The sequence below is a fragment of the Oncorhynchus nerka genome, linkage group LG20 (genome assembly GCF_034236695.1).
Source record: "Oncorhynchus nerka isolate Pitt River linkage group LG20, Oner_Uvic_2.0, whole genome shotgun sequence".
NCBI lineage: Eukaryota > Metazoa > Chordata > Actinopteri > Salmoniformes > Salmonidae > Oncorhynchus > Oncorhynchus nerka.
In genome coordinates, this window is record NC_088415.1 from 14305041 (window position 1) to 14326002 (window position 20962).

Below are 20962 nucleotides of genomic sequence, written 5' to 3' on the forward strand. Positions count from 1 at the left end.
GAAGTCAGACACTTTAAAACCTTGCTTCTTATGATTTATTTTGTTGACTGTCTTTTTTGCCATTTATGAGTGTGTTATTCAATGCGTTTCTCTGGGCTATAGTAGCAAAGGCCAAATTCAATATTTGATCAAATAGTTTTAAAAATATTTAAAAGATTGTGGGATACCTAAAGGGGTCATAAAATTCCAAATCAAATACCTAAAGGATTCATAGTATGACCATCTTAAAACAATTCCATATGTCAGTTTAGAACCTTTTAAGAATTATTCATCCTTTTCTATTGGTTCTTCCTTTTCCCTCATGCAGGCAGGTCTGGGGCGCCCCCTACCTGGCTGGAAGAAGCGAGGTACAAATGGGGGAGCTGAACAGGAAGGTGTTCTCAGGACCATACTAAAGGAACTACACGGTGATAAGGACAGACTGATGGACACAGAGAAGGCAGAGGAAGAGGAAGATGAGGAGGAAGATGAAGAAGACGATGAAGAGGAAGATGATTCTGAAGAGGAGGAAGAGGAGGAGGTGCGGAATCGTAATGAACAGGATCCTTTCATCAGGCAAAGCATGATGATGACAATAATGATGATGATGATTATGTTGATGATTTTTATTTGTATTTCTAGGAGGAAGAGGAGGAGGACGAAGAGGGGACAGAGTCTCCCACCAATCAGACAGTAGCAAGGACCAGCTTCACAGAGTCTCTCCCAGGGACGTGTCAAACGTCTAACGGACAAATAAGCTGCAGGGGTATTGGCATGAATCACCTCCCAGTCATCACCGACCTTGGGGTCACGACCCTGGACCTGGCAGGTGAGCGGGTGGGCGGGAGTAATATGAAATGAGTGTTGTAAAAGATAATATGTACTGTATAAAATCATGTATTGTGTATCTATGACATTAGTGAGTATGTACAGTGGGGCAAAAAAGTATTTAGTCAGCCACCAATTGTGCAAGTTCTCCCACTTAAAAAGATGAGAGAGGTCTGTAATTTTCATCATAGGTACACTTCAACTATGACAGACAAAATGAGAAAAAAAAATCCAGTAAATCACATTGTAGGATTTATAATGATTTTATTTGTAAATTATAGTGGGAAATAACTATAAAACTATAGTTTTGGCAAGTCGGTTAGGACATCTACTTTGTGCATGACGCAAGTCATTGTTCCAACAATTATTAACAGACAGATTTGTATTTTTTTCGTTTTAATTTCACCTTTATTTAACCAGGTAGGCTAGTTGAGAACACCTTTATTTAACCAGGTAGGCTAGTTGAGAACACCTTTATTTAACCAGGTAGGCTAGTTGAGAACAAGTTCAATTACAACTGCGATCTGGTCAAGATAAAGCAAAGCAGTGCGACACAAACAACACAGAGTAACAGATGGAATAAACAAACATACAGTCAATAATACAATGGAAAATCTATATACAGTGCGTGCAAATGTAGTAAGATTAGGGAGGTAAGGCAATAAATTAATTACAATTGAGCAATTAGCAACAGTGATAGATGTGCAAGTAGAGATACTGGGGTGCAAAGGAGCAAAAAAATAAATAACATGGGAATGAGGTAGTTGGGTGGGCTATTTACAGATGGGCTGTGTACAGGTGCAATAATCGGTAAGCTGCTCTGGCAGCTGATGCTTAAAGTTAGTGAGGGAGATATAAGACTCCAGCTTCAGTGATTTTTGCAATTTGTTCCAGTCATTGGCAGAAGAGAACTGGAAGGAAAGGCGGCCAAGGGAGGAATTGGCTATGGGGATGACCAGTGAAATTATCTGCTGGAGCGCGTGTTACGGGTGGGTGCTGCGATGGTGACCAGTGAGCTGAGATAAGGCGGGGCTTTACCTAGCAAAAACATATAGATGACCTGGAGCCAGTGGGTTTGGCGACGAATATGAAGTGAGGGCCAGCCAACGAGAGCATACTGGTCGCTGTGGTGGGTAATATATGGGGCTTTGGTGACAAAACGGATGGAACTGTGTTAGACTGCATCCAATTTGCTGAGTAGAGTGTTGGAGGCTATTTTGTAAATGACATCGCCGAAGTCAAGGATCAGTAGGATAGTAAGTTTTACGAGGGTATATTTGGCAGCATGAGTGAAGGATGCTTTGTTGTGAAATAAGAAGCCGATTCTAGATTTAATATTGGACTGGAGATGCTTAATGTGAGTCTGGAAGGAAAGTTTACAGTTGTCGTGTCTTTGGCATCATTAAAATGAAGACTTATTTTTATCAAATAAATTCTCTGTAATTATTATTACGTGATTAAACTAGCTTCTGTTTCAAATACTTTTTATTGAACACACACAATAATGGTGTATAGGTATACAAGACAGGTATACAATTCTTATCTAAACATCAAAGAGCAGACAGGAACAACAAGACCCAGACATACAGAACAAGGACATGTAGAAAGAAAGAGGGTAGATGTCCCCCCCCCCCCCACTTATTCCCCCCCTTTAACGGTTGGTTAATCCGTTTAGGGACTCAGACACTCCCAGGATTATCAGAAGCGGGTCTGGGTCTATTGAAGTCTCCAAAACTTCAGAGAGGATCCCAAAAATTCCACACCAATAACCATGCAAGCTAGAGCATAGGGCAAAGCAGTGGAGTAGTGTACCCTGCGCAGTCTGACATTTATCACATGTAGGGGATGTATCAGGAAATATCCTATGCAGTTTCGTTTTGGAATAGTGTAATCTGTGTAATACCTTGAATTGTATGAGACGATGTCTGGAGTTAATGGAGCAGGTGTGGATATACTCCAAGCTCTCTTCCCAGTCTGCCACAGAAATGTCAGTCCCTAGTTCTTCCTCCCATTTTGCCTTGATGGCATCTGTAGAAGGTGTGGTAACAGATTGAAAAGCATCATATAGATGAGATATCAGTTTGTCTGAGGTGGGGGATATTTTTATGCATCCGTCAAACATGGAAGGTTTAGCATTCCCAAATGTTGGGAGGTGTTTTCTAACGTAGTCTCTAATTTGTAGGTATCTGAAAAAATTACTTCTGGGAAAATTATAAGTTTCCCTCAGCAACTCAAAGGAAGCAAAGGTCCCTTCTATGTATAAATCCCCTATGGTACTTATCCCCAGCTCTCCCCATCGCTCAAAGGTGTTATCAAGGTTAGAGGGGGCAAAGGAGGGATTCCTGGCGACAGGGAGCATGAATGACATTGGTCTAAGCTCAAAGTGGACTTTAATTTGCTTCCAGATTCGGACTGTGCTATGTATAATAGGATTGTTACAATAAAAGTGACATCTCCAGATTGACAGGTGACAAAATCTCAGCCCCAATAGAGAAGGGGTGACACTCCTCACGCTCCATACTAAGTCAGCTGGATGACGGAAGTGCGTCATCCAGCAGAAACGTAACAGCACGGAGGTTAGCGGCCCAGTAATAAAATATAACATTTGGGAGAGACAATCCTACGTCCATCTTGGATTTACAGAGGTGTTTTTTACCTATCCTGTGTGTTTTATAATCCCAGATGAAAGGATTGATAATTGAGTCCAGTTGTTTATGAAAGGATTTAGGTATGAATACTGGGATGTTCTGGTATAGGTAGAGCAGTTGTGGGAGGAAGACCATTTTAATGGCATTAATTCTTCCGAGCAGAGAAATTGGTAGAGTTCTCCAAAATACTGTGTTTGCCTTGAGTTTTTGCATCAGAGGGGAAATTCTCTTTAAATAGTAAGGAGTATTTTTTGGTAACTACAATTCCTAGGTAGGTACATTTTTCTGAAGGTAACTTAACTGGGAGATGTTCTAGCCAGGAGGTGTTTTGCGACCGTATGGGAATTAATTCACTCTTGTTCCAATTTATTCTGTATACCGAGAAGGTACCAAACAAATTGATCACATCAAGAAAAAGCTGGAATACTAGCCTGGGGTTCTGTTACAAAGAGGAGGATGTCATCTGCGTATAGGGAAATCTTATTTAGAGTATCTTTAGTATTATAGCCGTGTATTGCTGCATGAGATCTAATCGTCTGAGCGAGAGGTTCGATAATTAGGGTGAAGAGCATAGGCGACAGCGCACAACCCTGCCTTATCCCTCTGTAAAGGTTAAATCGGGGTGACAATGATTGGTTAGTGAGTATTCTGGCACAGGGGTTCCTATATAAAAGCTGGATCCAATTTATGAACCCATATCCAATATTACATTTCTGTAGGACCTTGAGTAGATAGTGCCACTCAACTTGGTCAAAGGCCTTTTCGGCGTCAAGAGATATGACGGCAAGGTCCACGTTGGGTAACCACTGAGAATACATAATATTGAAGAGGCACCTGAGATTGAAGAATGAGTTTCTGTTAGGGATAAAGCCGGTCTGGTCCGAATGGACCAATTTGCCAATTAAAGTGCTAAGCCTGTTAGCCAGAGTTTTTGCTAGAATCTCTTGGTCTGTATTAAGGAGAGATATTGGTCTGTATGACCCTACCTCTTCCGGATCCTTACCCTTCTTATGTATAACTGTAATGAACGCTTCATCCAAAGTAGAAGGGAGAGCTCCATCCTCATTGGCCTGAACCAACATTTTGTGCAGGTAGGGAGAGAGCATGTTAATGAATGTTTTATAGAATTCACCAGGGTATCCATCTGGGCCCGGGGTCTTGCCACTCTTTAGAGATTTAATTGTTTCTCGAATTTCATCAAGAGATATTTCTTTATTCAGGAAGTTAGAATCTTCCTTGTTCAGGGCAGGAAGATTACAGTCCTCCAAAAATGTTTGCATAATTAAGGGGTTAGGATCCGCTTTAGATGTATATAGAGTCTCATAAAACTGACGGAATCTGTCATTGATGTCTTTGAGGGAAGAGAGTAATTCCCCAGATGCAGAGTTAACTTTGTGAATCATTCGGTCACTCACATTTTTCAAGTTGTCTGGCGAGTAATTTATGTGGTGTGTCACCAAACTCAAAATATTTTTGCTTAGCATAGAGAAAAGATTTAGCAATTTTAGCTGAGAGAATCTGATTATATTCAAATTTTAAAGAGGTAATTTTTTTATGTTTCTCCATAGATGGATGGCTAGCATTCTCCCTATCCAGTAAGTGAATTTGTCCCTCCAGTTCTTCCATTTTTCTTCTGTTTTGCCTACTCCTGGCAGCCTGAAAGGAGATGATACAGCCTCTCAGATAAGCCTTCAGTGTTTCCCACAATAATGCTGGGGAAGTCTCTGTGTTGTCGTTGGTATCAAAGAAAAATGTAATTTGGTCTTTAAGATATTCACAGAATGTTGGTTCTGTGAGGAGCTGAGGATTCAACCTCCAGACCCTCTCGTTTGGTACAATGTCACCCAATCTCAGGGGGAAGGTGAGTGGACTGTGGTCCGAGATTATAATATCATGATACCTCACATTACAGGTATAGGGGAGTAGTCTAGCATCCACCAAAAAGTAGTCAATTCGAGTGTAAACATTGTGAACATGAGAGTAAAAGGAGTATTCCCTACCCGTTGGGTTAGCGATCCTCCATATATCAAATATATATCAAATAAGTTAGAATTTTTTATGTAGGTATTCAAGAATTCGCTTGAATAGGAGGTAGGGGTTCGCCGGGTAGAGGATCTATCCAGATATTGGTCTAGCACACAGTTAAGGTCCCCTCCAATGACCAGGTTAGTATGGGAGATATCTGGAATCAGTGCAAGGACTCTTTTGAAAAAAGAGGGGTTATCAATGTTTGGCCCATAGATATTTAGTAGAGTTACTGAAGTAGAGTGGATTTCTCCTATTACCATCACATAACAACCCTCTTTATCCGCAATAGTGGTTTTGTGTAGAAAGGGAATTCCTTTCCGTACCAGAATCGCTCTGCCTCTCGTTTTGGCAGAGAAGTTAGAGTGATACACTTGCCCCACCCACCTACAATTAAGTTTGCTATGAGAGTTATTTTTCAGATGGGTTTCTTGCAAAAATATAATATCAGACAAGAGTGCTTTCAAGTGGGCTAGGACCTTGCCTCTCTTAATTGTTTAGTTTAAACCCTTGACATTCCAGGAAGTGAATGTAAGCCCTCCTCTCGTTTGTAGTTCCTATGGTGGCCTGCACAACATGTAACTCAATAAAAAGGTAAGAAAGCGCACCAAGCCATCACGATCAGCATATGTAGCACATACACCCGAGCAGTATCCAACCCACCCCTCCCCCCCTGAAAGCACCCTTACTTCCCACCCTATTCCCCTAATCCCCCCCCCCTCCCATCAACCCACATTTAACAGGCATGCACAAACAAGAGAAAAAAAACACGAAAAATAATAAACAGTGATTAAACTAACTTAATCATGTAAATGTAATTAACTAGGAAGTCGGGGCACCAAGGAAAATATTCAGATTACAAAGTTATAATTTTCCTAATATAACTTTCCGCTATTTTAATATCTGATCAATTAGTCTTCTAATTAATTAATTATTCATTACCTCACGTTAGTCTCATTCCAAACATCGTACATTTTTGGTTATCTGCACGAACCCAGTCTTCACCAATGAATCATCCACACATTAATTGTCTTAAATCATTTATTTACTAACTAAATAATCACAGAAATGCATAAAGAAACAAACAGATAGTTACAAGGAATAGTTACAATAGTTACAAGGAAACGATAGCGGAGTTTCCCTAGTGGGATAAACCAGCATTGCGGCTTGGTGGACAAAAGTGAAGTGGGGGTCGACTGAGAAAGGCGGGAATTATGCAAATTATTCACTACACAATTGATAATTATATTAATTGAAATGCTAATCCTTTGCACATGAACGGTCACTCATTCGGGAATAAATGCATTCAATATATATTTACGCTCAGTGTGTCGTCGTGATCTCTGTTGGAATCGTCCGTCTTTCTGTTGGAGAGTTTGTCTGATCGTCTCTCGTGGTTAGTATGGATACTTCAGAGTCCCATTTCAGAAATGTTCTTGTAGATAGATGTTTCGGCGGTTGTCGGTCTTTGCGTTCAATGGTACAGAATTCCTAGCTGCAGACTAGTAATTAGCATCAAAGATTTGTTCTTATTCTGTCAGTATCAATAGTCTCGTGGTATGGTTAAGAATTCAGCAATCTACTCAAACCTTAGCCCTCTCAGTTATCGAGGTAAGCTGGTTTGAAGATGATTCTCCAGGTGGGGGTTATATTCGAAAGAGCAGAAAAAGGCTGTCCCATGATGCCAGATCAATGTCTGTGCTCATGGGGCGGGCCAATGACTTAGTTAAGTTTAAAGGGAATTGGGTTCCCTTTCATTAAACCGTTTATAATCACATTACATCATTAGTTTAATCTTTAATCACAAATAGTTTAATCTTTACTCTTTCATTTTATACAACAATTAGATACAAGCCTCATAACTGAGACTCTTGCATAAACAGAGTTATGGTAATGTGGCTGTATTGTCTCTCATGAGTTTCACAAACATTAAACAAAATGGACCGGTCGTAGCTGGATTCTTCCCCGACTGTGTACATCTTCTCCAAAACTTGTACATTGTTCAGTTCTCAAGTTCTATGCTGGAGAAGAAGTTCCTTTGTTCTCCTGTGAAACCTTCTCTCTCTCTATACTGTCTGGCCATGAGGAAGAGAGTCTCCTCCAGGAATCTATGACCTGAGATAACAGCAGCCTGGGTGTAGGCGAGACAGAGAGGGGGAAGGCACGCTATACCCAAAGAGGGCCACGTCATGACACAGTCTAACCAGACACCTAGGTATTTGTAGTTGTCCACATATTCTAAGTCAGAACCATCCAGAGTAGTGATGCTAGACGGGCGGGTGGGTGCGGGCAGCGATTGGTTGAAGAGTATGCATTTAGTTTTACTTGCATTTAAGAGCAGTTGGAGGCCACGGAAGAAGTGTGTATTTTACTTATAACTCACAGTATCACAATTCCAGTGGGTCAGAAGTTTACATACACTAAGTGGACTGTGCCTTTAAACAGCTTGGAAAATACCAGAAAATGATTTCATGGCTTTAGAAGCTTCTGATAGGCTAATTGACATAATTTGAGTACATTGGATGTGTACCTGTGGATGTATTTCAAGGCCTACCTTCAAACTCAGTGCCTCTTTGCTTGACATCATGGGAAAATCTAAAGAAATCAGCCAAGACCTCAGAAAAAAATGGTACACCTCAACAAGTCTGGTTCATCCTTTGGAGCAATTTCTAAATGCCTGAAGGTGCCACGTTCATATGAACAAACAATAGTACGCAAGTATAAACACCATGGGACCATGCAGCCGTCATACCGCTCAGTTCTGTTTCCTAGAGATTAACGTACTTTGGTATGAAAAGTGAAAATCAATCCCAGAACAACAGCAAAGGACCTTGTGAAGATGCTGGAGGAAACAGGTACAAAAGTATCTATATCCACAGTAAAAACGAGTCCTATGTCGACATAACCTGAAAGGCCGCTCAGCAAGGAAGAAGCCACTGCTCCAAAACCACCATTAAAAAGCCAGTCTACGGTTTGTAACTGCACATGGGGACAAAGATCCTACTTTTTGGAGAAAAAAGGTCTGATGAAGCAAAAATAGAACTGTTTGGCCGTAATGACCATCGTTATGTTTGGAGGAAAAAGGGGGACGCTTGCAAGCCGAAGAACACCATGCCAACCGTGAAGCATGGGGCTGGCAGCATCATGTTGTGGGGGTGCTTTGCTGCAGGAGGGACTGGTGCACCTCACAAAATAGATGGCTTCATGAGGTAGGAAAATTATGTGGATATATTGAAGCAACATCTGAAGAAATCAGTCAGGAACTTAAAGCTTGGTCGCAAATGGGTCTTCCAAATGGACAATGACCCCAAGCATACTTCCAAAGTTGTGGCAAAATGTCTTAAGGACAACAAAGTCAAGGTATCGGAGTGGCTATCACAAAGCCCTGACCTCAATCCTATAGGAAACTTGTGGGCAGAACTGAAAAAGCATGTGCGAGCAAGGAGGCCTACAAACCTGACTCAGTTACACCAGCTCTGTCAGGAGGAATGGGCCAAATTTACCCAACTTATTGTGGGAAGGTTGTGGATGGCTACCCGAAAAGTTTGACCCAAGTTAAACAATTTAATGGCAATGCTACCAAATACTATTTGAGTTTATGTAAACTTCTGACCCACTGGGAATGTGATGAAATAAATAAAAGCTGAAATAAATCATTCACTCTACTATTTTTAAAAGGTAAAGCGCAACCTTATCTCAGTTCACTAGTCACGACAACAACACCACCAATAACACGCGCTCCAGCAGGTTTATCTCACTGGTCATCCCCAAAGCCAACACCTCTTTTGGCCGCCTTTCTTTCCAGTTCTCTGCTGCCAATGATTGGAACGAATTGAAAAAATCGCTGAAGCTGGAGACTTATATTTCCCTCACTAACTTTAAACATCAACTATCTGAGCAGCTAACCAATCGCTGCAGCTGTACATAGCCCATCTGTAAACAGGCCATCCAATCTACCTACCTCATCCCCACATAGTTTTTAAAAACTTTTCTGCTCTTTTGCACACCAGTATTTCTACTTGCACATCACCATCTGCTCATCTATCACTCCAGCGTTAATTTGCTAAATTGTAATTACTTGCTACTATGGCCTATTTATTGCCTACCTCCTCACACCATTTGCACACACTGTATATAGACTATTTTTTTTCTATTGTGTTATTGACTGTATGCTTGTTTATTCCATGTGTAACTCTGTGTTGCTGTTTGTGTCGCGCTGCTTTGCTTTATCTTGGCCAGGTCGCAGTTGTAAATGAGAACTTGTTCTCAACTGGCCTACCTGGTTAAATAAAGGTAATATAAAATAAATAAATAATTCTGACATTTTTACATTCTTAAAATAAAGTGGTGATCCTAACTGACCTCAGACAGGGAATTTTTGCTAGGATTAAATGTCAGGAATAGTGAAAAACTGAGTTTAAATGTATTTGGCTATGGTGAATGTAAACTTCCGACTTCAACTGTATATTAGTGTGTATATTAATGTATATGTCAGTGTGCATATCGGTGTTTATTTCACTGTGTATATGTCAGTGTGTATATTAGTGTATAGGTCAGTGTGTATATTAGTGTGTATATTATTGTGTATATGTCAGTGTATATATTAGTATGTATATTAGAGTGTATATTAGTGTATAGGTCAGTGTGTATATTATTGTAAATGTTAGTGTGATTGTACCTCTATATGTGTGCCTGACAGAGAACAACATCAGTCTTATTGCCTCGCGGGGTTTCTCTGGTCTTCCCAACCTGGAGAGTATAGATCTGAGCAAAAACCGACTGGATGACGACTCACTCAGCCACCACCTCTTCTCTGTAAGTCTCACCAGATTTTCACCACTACCATGTTGTATGATTGACCTGCTGGAGAGTCTCACCAGATTTTCACCACTACCATGTTGTATGATTGACCTGCTGGAGAGTCTCACCAGATTTTCACCACTACCATGTTGTATGATTGACCTGCTGGAGAGTAAGGGTTGGGGGTTCTAGATGCATCTGCTAAATGACCAGAACAGTCTTGCATGAGTCAGCATATTCTTATAACAGTAGATGGTAACTGGTTGACAGTAACTGAGTCAGTATATTCCTATAACAGTAGATGGTAACTGGCTGACAGTAGCTGAGTCAGTATATTCCTATAACAGTAGATGGTAACTTGTTCACAGTAACTGAGTCAGTATACTAGCAGATGGTAACTGGCTGTCAGTAGGTGAGTCTGTATTCTATAATAGCAGCTGGTAACTGGCTGACAGTAACTGAGTCAGTACATGTATACTCTATAATAGCAGCTGGTAACTGGCTGACAGTAACTGAGTCAGTACATGTATACTCTATAATAGCAGGTGGTAACTGGCTGACAGTAGCTGAGTCTGTATACTCTATAATAGCAGGTGGTAACTGGCTGACAGTAACTGAGTCAGTACATGTATACTCTATAATAGCAGCTGGTAACTGGCTAACAGACTACAGCAGGAACACACTCTGGTGTCCTGGCTCCTCTTACAGCTTTTCACAATCTCTTACACACTTAAATGTGGTACTTGAGGCACTCTCGGTGAAACCATTAACTCATGTACCTGATCTTCATACCAAGTCTGCAAAACTGCAAGCACATTATGTGCTTTTCACTCAGTTTGCAATTGTTAAACACACTTATCGCAAAATACTACAGTTATTTACATTAGACACATCATTCAAAACTAACAGGTCTTATGTTTCGTTTGGAAAACACTGCCATACCAAATGTCACACTCATTTACCGAATACCTAAACCCAGTGCTCACATATGAAAACACTTATAGCTAATTTCTTCACTTAGAAATCAGAGCTTGAGCACTATAAATAGGCTTCAGGTTACGTTTCTTGGTTTGGACAACAATGGAGGCCAATTAAAGGAGAGAGAGTTAGAGGAAGAGGAGTGAGATGACGAGGACACGGACAAGGACGAGGAGGGGGAAGAGGACGAGGATGTGGAGTGGGACAAGGAAGAGGAGGAAGGAAAACAATGAGATCCGGGCCACTTTGGTTGATTATGTGGTCAACCATGGTTTGAGTTTCAGGGAGGCTGGGCAGAGGGTCCAGCCTAACTTGAGCTACTACACTGCATCTAGTATCATCTGGACATTTCTAAATGAGAACAGGTAAGTAAACCTACCCTCCATACCATGTTACTGTACTTACAGCACTACAGTGACATTTAATTTCCTACTGAAAGAAATCCTGCACCCTAACCATTCACATCATGTTTTGGCAGAATTGCTAGACGATCTTTCAATGGAGGAAGAAACCGGCTGTTCACAGCAGAGCAGGAACAACACATAGTGACCAGAGGAATGGGCCAGAGCAGGAACAACACATAGTGACCAGAGGAATGGGCCAGAGCAGTCCAGGGTTGTTGTCATCTAGGACAACATAAGTTTCCACCGGGCTGCTCTGGTCCGCAATTGGTTAATTGACCATCCGCAAGCTGATGCTCAACCTGCCACCATATTCTCCATTTCTAAACCCAATAGAAGAGTTATTTTCGGCATGGCGTCGGAAGGTATATGATCAGCAACCTCATCACTGCATACCCCTTTTCCAGGCGATGGAAGAGGCCTGTGGTGACATAGACGAGGGGACATGCCAGGGCTGGATACGCCAGTCCAGATGCTGCTTCCCCCGCTGTTTAGCCAGAGAGATCACTTGTGATGTTGATGTGGCATTGTAATCAGACCCAAATAGGAGACAGGATGCACCCTAATTGTTTTTTTTCTTTATAGTAACAAACCTATGTGTTTATCTTCTATTGTATGTGTTTTGTCTGTTACTGTTCATCCTGAAATCTGGATTAAAATACAATGTTTTGAGAAAGAAATTCATTTTATGCTTCTGTTTCTAGGGTAAATATATACTGAATATGTATACATACTGTATATATCTGTGCACATACATGTACGTGTGAGTGCTATGACAAACTGTTGTGGACTCCACTGCACACTGAACCTGCAAAAGACGAGAGTAATGTTTTACATTTGTCACCTCCTTGTGTAGTTGGCGTGTATAAGAGCTAATCGATTGGTTTGTGTGGAGAGTTTTGATGCAAAATATATTTTGTAAGAGATGTGTGATGTTTTGCATGTGTGTGTGTTTTGGGGTTGTGTGTGTGTTTTGGGGTTGTGTGTAGAGTCTAGAGAAAAGGAGCCATAGTTTCAGAAATTGTCAAGAACTGTAAGTGATCAGCTAAGTGTGTGTGTGTGTGAAATAAGTGAAATACAGTACATGACTACAGCCAATGGGATTGAGACGAAGAGATTATTTTAAGAATGAATTATTTCATGATATTCGTTCATCCACTAATGACAGAGGCAGGAGGAACAGGGCGGAGTTACTGGGCGACTGACACAGCTCACTGCTTTCACTGGGTACAGATCAAACAGACCAGACCGATACATGCACTAAATAAAGATCAGGGTCAAGCTAGATTTCCAGAAAATGACCATTTTTAACAGTAATCTAAACCGTTGTTTTTCTCCTCCTCTTGTTTTATCTCCCTGGTAGAATCTGACCCGGCTGAGGAGGCTCAACCTCGATGATAACCAGCTGACACGGATCCCCCTGCTGCCACCTTCACTGGGGGAGCTCACGATGAATGGCAACAAGATGACCAGACTCACCCCTTACAGCTTCAAAGGTGTGTGTTGGAGAGAGGTCCAAGGTTGATTTAACCCCCCCGTAAATAACACACACACTTCTTTGTGACACTCATAAGTATCATCAGTTTGTGTATGTGTGTATGTTTGTGTGTGTATGTGCGTGTGTTTGTGTGTGTGTATGTGTGCGTGTGTTTGTGTGTGTTTATCTGTATGTGTGTGTGTGTTTACGTTTGTGTGTGTGCGTGCGTATGTGTGTTTTTGTGTGCGTGTTTATGTGTGTGTGTGTGCGTCCCAGGTCTGTTCCATCTGTTGTCTCTGGAGCTAGAGGAGAACCTTTTCCATGACGGCAACGTGTCCCCTTTGACCTTCAAGCCGCTGAAGAGGGTCCAGTACCTGTGCTTGGACATGAACAGGTTCCGCTCCCTCCCCCTCGGCCTGCCCCGTTCCCTACAGGTCAGAGTTTCCTCATCACCATCTAGAACATTCTTACAATACATTCTTGTGTGTTTCTATATTATGTGCGACTAAATGTGTGTGTGTGTGTGTGTGTGTGTGTGTGTGTGTAGGAGCTGAGGATGCGTGATAACCAGTTACAGGAGGTACCAGAGGGGGTTCTGAGTGAATTGGCCAAACTGAGAGTTTTAGACCTTAGTCACAACCTGCTGCATGAGGGCAGCATCTCAAACCGGGCCTGGGTCAAACTAACGTGAGTTCAATTAAGAAATTAATTAAGAAAAGAATCAATCAATCCATTCACCCACCCATTCCAAAAATGAATGAATGCAGGATCATATGACACGAAAAGCATCATACGGGCTGTATTTCTGAATTTCGAAAGTTATATATCTCGAAAACTTGATTGCTGACATGCAAAACATTTTGGGACTATATCAACAATTGATTAATGAAACAAACACCATTTGTTATAGAATGTTTTGTAGTACCTACATCACCCACCGGAGGGTGTGCTGTGCTTGAGAATCAGCACCTCAGATTTTCCTGATTTGTTCTGTTTGATGTAAAATCATTACTCTCCTGCTTGTGCTGATGTACACACGCATATGTGTGTGAATTCCTGCTGTTTAGTCAGATAAGCATCAATACAGTACACAGGGTTCAAACCTGTCATTATTATCTTGACAGCTACACACACACACACACGCATGTGAGTCCGATAGACTGTGACAACTGACCCTGTGTACTCAGGAGAACAAATATGTGATGGAGGGAAGGAGGGAAGGAGGAAGGAAAGGGTGTTTTGTGTGTGTGTGTGTCTTGTTTAAATATAGTGAATTCCAGTGGGTTTATCCCTTGCTCCGTGGGATCCTTGCGAACCACAGCAAGAGCTTCGGGAGAAAAAATACACACAGAGAGAAAGAAAGGGTGTGTGAGAGTGGTGAGGAAAAGAAGGGAGAAAGGGAAAAGGCAGCAAGAAAAGGGATGAGAAGAGAGCAGAAGGGAGGATGAAGAGAGCAGAAGGGAGGAGGATGAAGAGAGCAGAAGGGAGGAGGATGAAGAGAGCAGAAGGGAGGAGGATGAAGAGAGCAGAAGGGAGGAGGATGAAGAGAGCAGAAGGGAGGAGGATGAAGAGAGCAGAAGGGAGGAGGATGAAGAAAGCAGAAGGGAGGAGGATGAAGAGAGCAGAAGGGAGGATGAAGAGAGCAGAAGGGAGGATGAAGAGAGCAGAAGGGAGGAGGAAGAGAGCAGAAGGGAGGATGAAGAGAGCAGAAGGGAGGATGAAGAGAGCAGAAGGGAGGATGAAGAGAGCAGAAGGGAGGATGAAGAAAGCAGAAGGGAGGATGAAGAGAGCAGAAGGGAGGATGAAGAGAGCAGAAGGGAGGAGGGTGAAGAGAGCAGAAGGGAGGAGGATGAAGAGAGCAGAAGGGAGGAGGGTGAAGAGAGCAGAAGGGAGGAGGGTGAAGAAAGGCAGAAGGGAGGAGGGTGAAGAGAGCAGAAGGGAGGAGGGTGAAGAGAGCAGAAGGGAGGAGAGTGAAGAGAGCAGAAGGGAGGAGGGTGAAGAGAGCAGAAGGGAGGAGGGTGAAGAGAGCAGAAGGGAGGAGGGTGAAGAGAGCAGAAGGGAGGAGGGTGAAGAGAGCAGAAGGGAGGGTGAAGAGAGCAGAAGGGAGGAGGATGAAGAGAGCAGAAGGAAGGATGAAGAAAGCAGAAGGGAGGAGGGTGAAGAAAGCAGAAGGGAGGAGGGTGAAGAAAGCAGAAGGGAGGAGGGTGAAGAGAGCAGAAGGGAGGAGGGTGAAGAGAGCAGAAGGGAGGAGGGTGAAGAGAGCAGAAGGGAGGAGGGTGAAGAGAGCAGAAGGGAGGATGAAGAGAGCAGAAGGAAGGATGAAGAAAGGCAGAAGGGAGGGTGAAGAAAGGCAGAAGGGAGGGTGAAGAAAGCAGAAGGGAGGAGGGTGAAGAAAGCAGAAGGGAGGAGGGTGAAGAGAGCAGAAGGGAGGAGGGTGAAGAGAGCAGAAGGGAGGAGGGTGAAGAGAGCAGAAGGGAGGAGGGTGAAGAGAGCAGAAGGGAGGAGGGTGAAGAGAGCAGAAGGGAGGAGAGTGAAGAGAGCAGAAGGGAGGATGAAGAAAGGCAGAGAGAAACTGTGTGTTTGCATAATGTTGCCAAAGTACCAGTAATGTAAAACAGATAAACCTATCAGGTACTTCCTGGATGCCTATTGGCTGTGTTTAGCGTCAGGGCCCATGGGTTAATAAGGTCAGGGGTTAATTGGGTAGGGCACCTACTGTAGGTAGGGGTTAGTAGAGGTCAGAGGTTAGATACATGGTTAGAGTTCGGGCCATCTGACAGGTTTATGAAGGTAAATGAAGGCCAGGCCCGACTAATACAACAGCAATAGTGTGGCAAGCAGAGCTCTGTTGAGAGAGGGAGAGACGTGTGTGTCTGGCGATAAGTAGTGCGTCTGGCGATAAGTAAGAAAGAGGACTTTTCTCACACCTTGTGACCTAGTCCATACTGACATAATGCTTGGAGACTGATTTTCCCACTTTGCTCCTCAATGTTTTCATTGAGTGGAGTCAGTATGTCACCCGAGTCTGGGGATCAGAGGTGAGGGGTGTGTGCATGAGTTTGTGCCAGGGTTGGGGACAATTCCATTTCAATTAGTCAATTCAGAAAGTAAACCGAATTCCAATTCCAAATGTTTCTTATTGAAAAGCATTGAAAAGAATTGGAATTGGAATTTCCGTGTACTTCCTGAATTGAAATGGAATTGACCCCAACCCTGGTTTGCTCCTGAGACTGCCTGGGCTTCAGGTCGTTCTGTTCTCCCACATAAACTGAACTTTGTATCTGAACTCGTGTGCCATTGTGTGTGTGTGTGTGCATGCGTGTGTGTTTTGTGTGCGTGCGTGTATGTGTGTTAAATATTACTTTTCTTGGCAATCTTTTTCTAATTTCCCCTCCTGAGCTTAGTGGATAAAGAAGAGTATTTCTGTATTAAAGCTTCTCTTTCATTCACCACAGTTCTTTCACCTCTGTCTGGGTCTCAGTCTGTCTTTTGTTTCACTCTTCCTCTCTCTTTCTCTTCGCTCTTCCTTTCAATGTCTCTGTCTCTCTCCATGTCTCTGTCTCTCTCCATGTCTCTGTCTCTGTCTCTCTCCATGTCTCTGTCTCTCTCCAAGTCTCTCTCCATGTCTCTGTCTCTCTCCATGTCTCTGTCTCTCTCCATGTCTCTGTCTCTCTCCATGTCTCTCTCCATGTCTCTGTCTCTCTCCGTGTCTCTGTCTCTCTCCGTGTCTCTGTCTCTCTCCGTGTCTCTGTCTCTCTCCGTGTCTCTGTCTCTCTCCGTGTCTCTGTCTCTCTCCGTGTCTCTGTCTCTCTCCGTGTCTCTGTCTCTCTCCGTGTCTCTGTCTCTCTCCGTGTCTCTGTCTCTGTCTCTCTCCGTGTCTCTGTCTCTATCCAAGTCTCTCTCCATGTCTCTGTCTCTCTCCGTGTCTCTGTCTCTCTCCGTGTCTCTGTCTCTCTCCGTGTCTCTGTCTCTCTCCGTGTCTCTGTCTCTCTCCGTGTCTCTGTCTCTCTCCGTGTCTCTGTCTCTCTCCGTGTCTCTGTCTCTCTCCGTGTCTCTGTCTCTATCTCTCTCCGTGTCTCTGTCTCTGTCTCTCTCCGTGTCTCTGTCTCTATCCAAGTCTCTCTCCATGTCTCTGTCTCTCTCCGTGTCTCTGTCTCTCTCCGTGTCTCTGTCTCTCTCCGTGTCTCTGTCTCTCTCCGTGTCTCTGTCTCTCTCCGTGTCTCTCTCCATGTCTCTGTCTCTGTCTCTCTCCATGTCTCTGTCTCTGTCTCTCTCCGTGTCTCTGTCTCTCTCCGTGTCTCTGTCTCTCTCCGTGTCTCTGTCTCTGTCTCTCTCCGTGTCTCTGTCTCTATCCATGTCTCTGTCTCTCTCATGTCTCTGTGTCTCTGTCTCTCTCCGTGTCTCTGTCTCTCTCCGTGTCTCTGTCTCTCTCCGTGTCTCTGTCTCTCTCCGTGTCTCTGTCTCTCTCCGTGTCTCTGTCTCTCTCCGTGTCTCTGTCTCTCTCTGTCTCTGTCTCTCTCCGTGTCTCTGTCTCTCTCCGTGTCTCTGTCTCTGTCTCTCTGTCTCTGTCTCTATCCAAGTCTCTCTCCGTGTCTCTGTCTCTCTCCGTGTCTCTGTCTCTCTCCGTGTCTCTGTCTCTCTCCGTGTCTCTGTCTCTCTCCGTGTCTCTGTCTCTCTCCGTGTCTCTGTCTCTCTCCGTGTCTCTGTCTCTCTCCGTGTCTCTGTCTCTCTCCGTGTCTCTGTCTCTCTCCGTGTCTCTGTCTCTCTCCGTGTCTCTGTCTCTCTCCGTGTCTCTGTCTCTCTCCGTGTCTCCGTCTCTCTCCGTGTCTCTGTCTCTCTCCATGTCTCTGTCTCTCTCCATGTCTCTCCATGTCTCTCCATGTCTCTGTCTCTCTCCATGTCTCTCTCCATGTCTCTCTCCGTGTCTCTGTCTCTCTCCGTGTCTCTGTCTCTCTCCGTGTCTCTGTCTCTCTCCGTGTCTCTGTCTCTCTCCGTGTCTCTGTCTCTCTCCGTGTCTCTGTCTCTCTCCGTGTCTCTGTCTCTCTCCAAGTCTCTCTCCATGTCTCTGTCTCTCTCCATGTCTCTGTCTCTCTCCAAGTCTCTCTCCGTGTCTCTGTCTCTCTCCGTGTCTCTGTCTCTCTCCGTGTCTCTGTCTCTCTCCGTGTCTCTGTCTCTCTCCGTGTCTCTGTCTCTCTCCGTGTCTCTGTCTCTCTCCGTGTCTCTCTCCGTGTCTCTGTCTCTCTCCGTGTCTCTCTCCGTGTCTCTGTCTCTCCGAGTCTCTGTCTCGCTCCGTGTCTCTGTCTCGCTCCATGTCTCTGTCTCTCTCCATGTCTCTGTCTCTCTCCAAGTCTCTCTCCATGTCTCTGTCTCTCTCCGTGTCTGTCTCTCTCCGTCTCTCCGTGTCTCTCCGTGTCTCTGTCTCTCTCCGTGTCTCCTGTCTCTCTCTCCGTGTCTCTGTCTCTCTCCGTGTCTCTGTCTCTCTCCGTGTCTCTGTCTCTCTCCGTGTCTCTGTCTCTCTCCGTGTCTCTGTCTCTCTCCCGTGTCTCTGTCTCTCTCCGTGTCTCTGTCTCTCTCCGTGTCTCTCTCCGTGTCTCTGTCTCTCTCCGTGTCTCTGTCTCTCTCCGTGTCTCTCTCCGAGTCTCTGTCTCGCTCCGTGTCTCTGTCTCGCTCCATGTCTCTGTCTCTCTCCATGTCTCTGTCTCTCTCCAAGTCTCTCTCCATGTCTCTGTCTCTCTCCGTGTCTCTGTCTCTCTCCGTGTCTCTGTCTCTCTCCGTGTCTCTGTCTCTCTCCGTGTCTCTGTCTCTCTCCGTGTCTCTCCCTCTCTCCGTGTCTCTCCGTGTCTCTCCGTGTCTCTGTCTCTCTCCGTGTCTCTGTCTCTCTCCGTGTCTCTGTCTCTCTCCGTGTCTCTGTCTCTCTCCGTGTCTCTGTCTCTCTCCGTGTCTCTCTCCGTGTCTCTGTCTCTCTCCGTGTCTCTCTCCGTGTCTCTGTCTCTCCGAGTCTCTGTCTCGCTCCGTGTCTCTGTCTCGCTCCATGTCTCTGTCTCTCTCCATGTCTCTGTCTCTCTCCAAGTCTCTCTCCATGTCTCTGTCTCTCTCCGTGTCTGTCTCTCTCCGTGTCTGTCTCTCTCCGTGTCTCTGTCTCCCTCCGTGTCTCTGTCTCTCTCCGTGTCTCTCCGTGTCTCTGTCTCTCTCCGTGTCTCTGTCTCTCTCCGTGTCTCTGTCTCTCTCCGTGTCTCTGTCTCTCTCCGTGTCTCTGTCTCTCTCCGTGTCTCTGTCTCTCTCCGTGTCTCTGTCTCTCTCCGTGTCTCTGTCTCTCTCCGTGTCTCTCTCCGTGTCTCTGTCTCTCTCCGTGTCTCTCTCCGTGTCTCTGTCTCTCCGTGTCTCTGTCTCGCTCCGTGTCTCTGTCTCGCTCCATGTCTCTGTCTATGTATCTCTCTATGTCTCTCTGTATATCTCTCAATTGGCATGGGAAACAACTGTTAACATTGTCAAAGCAAATGCAGTTGATAATAAAAGAAGTGACAACAGCAAACATTACACTCACAGAAGTTCCAAAAGAATATAGACATTACAAGTGTCATATTATGCATATATACAGTGTTGTAACGATGTGAAAATCGTTAAAGTACAAAAGGGAAAATAAATTAACATAAATATGGGTTGTATTTACAATGGTGTTTGTTCTTCACTGGTTGCCCTTTTCTTGTGGCAACAGGTCACAAATCTTGCTGCAGTGATGGCACACTGTGGAATTTCACCCAGTAGATTTGGGAGTATATCAAAATTGGGTTTGTTTTCAAATTCTTTGTGGATCTGTGTAATCTGAGGGAAATATGTGTCATACATTGGGCAGGAGGTTAGGAAGTGCAGCTCAGTTTCCACCTCATTTTGTGGGCAGTGAGCACATGGCTCTCAAGAGAAGACAGGCTATGTCTGCCTACGGCGGCCTTTCTCAATAGCAAGGTTATGCTCATTGAGTCTGTATATAGTCAACGCTTTCCTTAAGTTTGTGTCAGTCACAGTGGTCAGGTATTCTGCCACTGTGTACTCTCTGTTTAGGGCCAGTCACAGTGGTCAGGTATTCTGCCACTGTGTACTCTCTGTTTAGGGACAGTCACAGTGGTCAGGTATTCTGCCACTGTGTACTCTCTGTTTAGGGTCAGTCACAGTGGTCAGGTATTCTGCCACTGTGTACTCTCTGTTTAGGGTCAGTCACAGTGGTCAGGTATTCTGCCACTGTGTACTCTCTGTTTAGGGTCAGTCACAGTGGTCAGGTATTCTGCCACTGTGTACTCTCTGTTTAGGGCCAGTCACAGTGGTCAGGTATTCTGCCACTGTGTACTCTCTGTTTAGGGCCAGTCACAGTGGTCAGGTGTTCTGCCACTGTGTACTCTCTGTTTAGGGGGCCAGTCACAGTGGTGTATTCTGCCCTGTGTACTCTCTGTTTAGGGGTCAGTCACAGTGGTCAGGTATTCTGCCACTGTACTCTCTGTTTAGGGTCAGTCACAGTGGTCAGGTATTCTGCCACTGTGTACTCTCTGTTTGGGGTCAGTCACAGTGGTCAGGTATTCTGCCACTGTGTACTCTGTTTAGGGCCAGTCACAGTGGTCAGGTATTCTGCCACTGTGTACTCTCTGTTTCACAGTGGTCAGGTATTCTGCCACACGCTCTGTTTGGGGCCAGTCACAGTGGTCAGGTATTCTGCCACTGTGTACTCTCTGTTTAGGGCCAGTCACAGTGGTCAGGTATTCTGCCACTGTGTACTCTCTGTTTAGGGCCAGTCACAGTGGTCAGGTATTCTGCCACTGTGTACTCTCTGTTTAGGG

At 44.3% G+C, this 20962-nt stretch overlaps 1 protein-coding gene across 1 annotated transcript in view; it reads left to right on the top strand.

The window, feature by feature from the left end:
• The window catches only part of si:dkey-32e6.6 (extracellular matrix protein 2), a 45579-nt gene that overhangs the window by 2947 nt on the left and 21670 nt on the right, over positions 1-20962 (top strand). Inside the window, exons 3-8 of the mRNA XM_029621440.2 lie at positions 308-520; positions 622-808; positions 10180-10295; positions 13023-13155; positions 13413-13570; positions 13684-13823. Of these exons, the coding sequence (XP_029477300.1) occupies positions 308-520; positions 622-808; positions 10180-10295; positions 13023-13155; positions 13413-13570; positions 13684-13823 (947 nt within the window). The remainder of the gene's footprint in view (positions 1-307; positions 521-621; positions 809-10179; positions 10296-13022; positions 13156-13412; positions 13571-13683; positions 13824-20962) is intronic.